The 3799-nt window shown below is 45.1% G+C and overlaps 1 protein-coding gene across 1 annotated transcript in view; it reads right to left on the bottom strand.

The window, feature by feature from the left end:
• Positions 1 to 999: 999 nt before the first annotated feature.
• The window catches only part of LOC138946707 (hyaluronan mediated motility receptor-like), a 3412-nt gene continuing 612 nt past the window's right edge, over positions 1000 to 3799 (bottom strand). Inside the window, exons 2-4 of the mRNA XM_070318115.1 lie at positions 2759 to 3135; positions 1900 to 2159; positions 1000 to 1172 (exon numbers count right to left, since the gene is read on the bottom strand). Coding sequence (XP_070174216.1) covers positions 1157 to 1172; positions 1900 to 2159; positions 2759 to 3135 — 653 coding nt within the window. The 3' untranslated portion in view covers positions 1000 to 1156. The remainder of the gene's footprint in view (positions 1173 to 1899; positions 2160 to 2758; positions 3136 to 3799) is intronic.

Genomic DNA, 3799 nt, shown 5'->3' with positions numbered 1-3799 from the left:
AGGTATGTTCTGCCCCTAACTTTCTCGTGCACTTCAGCCGTGGACTCTGTGGTACGAATTTGACCCTTTCATCGATATTCATCCCTGGCCCCGTCTTGCCAGTACGGCTTCGGCCGATACCTGAGTATCGCATGATATATAATCTAGAAAGTGTCCGCGTATATTTCTACCCTTCGCGTGCTTGGGTTTGTGAGTTGTTGTGAAGAGATGATCACTCCAATCTGAATTAATGCCAAACAATAATCTTCCAATCAGTCCATACAAACAATTTACTAATTGACAAAAAACGCAGAATTAAAAACAAATGAACTAGGCCAAATCGAAGAGGATTTCATTATCAGGCAAGAGCAAAGAGCCAGTATGGACCATCTGAAGTAATTTACTAACTACTATCTTACAGTTAGTAATAAAGAACACGGAAGCGTTGATGTATCATTGTATTATGTTGAAGCTCGACGTTATATTCATTCATTCATTCAATCATTCAATCATTCATTTATTGATTGATAGATTGATTGATTGATTAATTGATTAATTGATTGATTGATTCATTGACTCATTCATTATCATATATTAAATATTTATTATTAAACAAAAAATCCGTTTATCTGTTTATTTTTTAAACATTTCTCAATGAATAAATAAATAAATAATTTAGTTAGTTAGTTAGTTAGTATGTTAGTAAGTTGGTTGGTTAGTTAGTTAGTTAGTTCGTTAATTCGTTAGTTCTAATTACTTGATACATTGTTTTTTCTTCAATGTTCACGGGTCAAGGAAGACCAAGGCACCACTGAACGCCGTGGTTTCATAGTTGTAGTAACTATCCCCGTTGTTTTTCAGCCACACCGACTGCCCCTTACTGAGGCGAACCACAGCGTGTGTCGTTCCTGACTCGAAGTTGTTGTCCGTGTACGTCTCCACATAACCCAAAACCTCGTCCCCACTCATCAGATAGGCCTCGGCGTGATGTCCCTTGGTCAGTCCACGCAGAACGCCATCAAAATGTAGGTGGCGCTCGCAGGCGCCGTGAATCGCCCCGAGGTGGCGCTGTAGCCGTTGCCTTGGTTACTGACCACATGACTGAGAACGAGGCTGTGACCGTGACCTGGCTGCGCGTTGTCGGTCTGGGCCGGACATGGTCACGTGGAAGCTGACGTCAGAGGTTGTTGTACCTGGGGTTAGACAACGATTGGTCAGTGGAGTGTTGAATGATATAACTTTTCTTGTACAAAACCTGTGTAGACTTCCGCATTTTAAGACCTTGTTTTCTTGAATTATTTGTTCTTTACCTCCCTTTAAAGCCAACCCGTTTGTTTGTCCATGACGTTTGAGGGTCTATTATAAGACCTGATTTTTAATATTTGTGAAGGTCTTAAAATACAATTAACAGTTGCTGGAGTCCGTGCCCTAGCTGCTTAATTGTTTCATGTTATGTATTTAGAATAACGTTATGTTTAAATAATAATAATAATAATAAATCACTTTTATATAGCGCGAGTCCCGATTCACAGCTCCAAGCGCTTTACAGTTCCAATAAACACCTCTCTCTCTCACACATACACACACACATACACACACACATACACACACACACACACACACACACACACACACACACACATACACACACACACACCACACACACACACACCACACACACACACCACACACACACACATACACACACTCACACACCACACACACACACACCACACACACACACACACACACACCACACACACACACACACCACACACACACACACACCACACACACACACACACACATACACACACACACACACACACACACACACACGCGATATACAAATCATGACATTAGAAAATACAAGCAACCAAAGGGTGGGGGGTCCACTACATGTATATTGACATAACTCACGGGAAGTGAGGTGGGTCAGCTGACTTTACACTCTGAAGGTCACTCTGCAAGCCACTGGTTGCCTGGTTCGCTTGGTTCACCTGGGTCTTGAGACCGGTCACTTGTTTGGTCAGACTGGACCCTAGCTGGTTCGCTGTGTCCACTTCCAGCTGTAGACCACTCACTTGCTTGCTTAGCGCAGAGCTTGCTTGGCTGGCACTGCTGACCCGAGCCCCTAGACTGGCCACTGTGGTGTCCAAAGCGGAGCATTTCTGGTCAACCTGGTCAACCTGGTCAACCTGGTCAACGAACGAACAAGAAATCCCAAACAGAGATAGACCGCTAATGTTTCAAAATCCAGAATAAAATGAAAAGAAAAACAGGTGATTGGAACGTTTCTATTTTGACACACACACACACACCACACACAGAGTGCCCCCCCCCTCCTCACCAACACAATGTCGAACACGCGCACGCAAGCACGCACGCACATAAAAAAGGAACGCACACACACACACACACACAAACAAACAAACACACACACACAAACAAACACACACACAAACACACAGCTACCCCCCACCCCCCAACCACACTCTATATACCCACCACCACCACCCCATACACACACACACACACACACTCACACACTCACACACACCAAAGGCCAGGCGCTCACATATGTAACTTCAGCAGGACAGACGACGCACTGCAGATTATCCCAGCCCGCTACACGTTGCATGAAAGGAAAACAGGCCAAGTACTCGTCATAATCCCTGTCGCGGCATAAATAATAGGCCGTGCGTCGTCTGTGCCGCTGAAACTGCGCAGGTATGTTCTGCCCATCACAAACCCTGACCTAAACATTCTCACAGCTTACCTGGTTTAATCGTTGGTTAAGACCAGCAATATCTTTCAATAAGGAAGAACCGCTACTGTTGAGTTGTCGCTGAACATTCAACAACTCTGTCGAGAGCTGAGCATATTGTTGACTGAGAGTGTGAGTCTGCTGAGTCAGCTGAGTATTCTTCAGACAGCACTGAGCAGCGGTCTGCTTGAGGTGGTCCACTTGGTTCTGGAGATCGTGGATCTGTGAGGCGTGGTCGTTGTCATGGTGATGAGTGGAGGCCCCGAGGGTCTGAACGCGTTGCATGAGCTGGGATAAGGCTGAAGAGTTGGACTGTGCCTGGAGGTTGTCTATCTGCTGCCTGAAGGAGGCTGCCTGGTGGATTAGCTCGTTCTGGCTCTTCTCAAGACCTGCATGTATTGCAAGTGTCCGTATGAATATAAACAAGAGTACACGAGCGCGTATATACACTATAATCACTTTGAACCAGTGTTATTCACATGGGCCAACAGGCCTCATTCTTCGGTTATTGACACATACTAATTTGATCTTACGCATTGGACTGACCTCTGGCCAATCGGCCGTCAGATAATGTTGACATGAATGAGGTCTTCTGTCTATTAATCTACATAACAAGCGGACAAAGCCAGGACATTTGGACGTAAACATAGTTTCAATCCAGGCCCAGCTGACCGTTTTCTATGCGGCTGAGCACAACACTATGAACACCAGCACGTCAGTGCGACCATACACACAGACGAACACACGCCCGCACGCCATGACAAACACGCATACAGTCTCTCAGAACGTTTTGTCCAATCTGCAGAGCCTGATAGGGCGTCATCTATTTAATCAGTACAGCCATTAGCCCTGGGCTGCTCATCACCTCAATCCGCCTGTCAGTCAAACCCTCACTCGAGCAACCAATCAATCAATAAATCAATCAATCCATCCATTCATCAATCAATCAATTAATCCATCCATCCATCCATCCATCCAACCATTAATCCCATTCATTCATTCATCCATCAATCCATCCATCCATCCATCCATCCAACCATTAATCCATCCATC

This window comes from Littorina saxatilis, linkage group LG14 (assembly GCF_037325665.1).
Source record: "Littorina saxatilis isolate snail1 linkage group LG14, US_GU_Lsax_2.0, whole genome shotgun sequence".
NCBI lineage: Eukaryota > Metazoa > Mollusca > Gastropoda > Littorinimorpha > Littorinidae > Littorina > Littorina saxatilis.
Note: the sequence above shows the minus strand (reverse complement) of the source record. Positions and strands in the feature narration are given on the sequence as shown.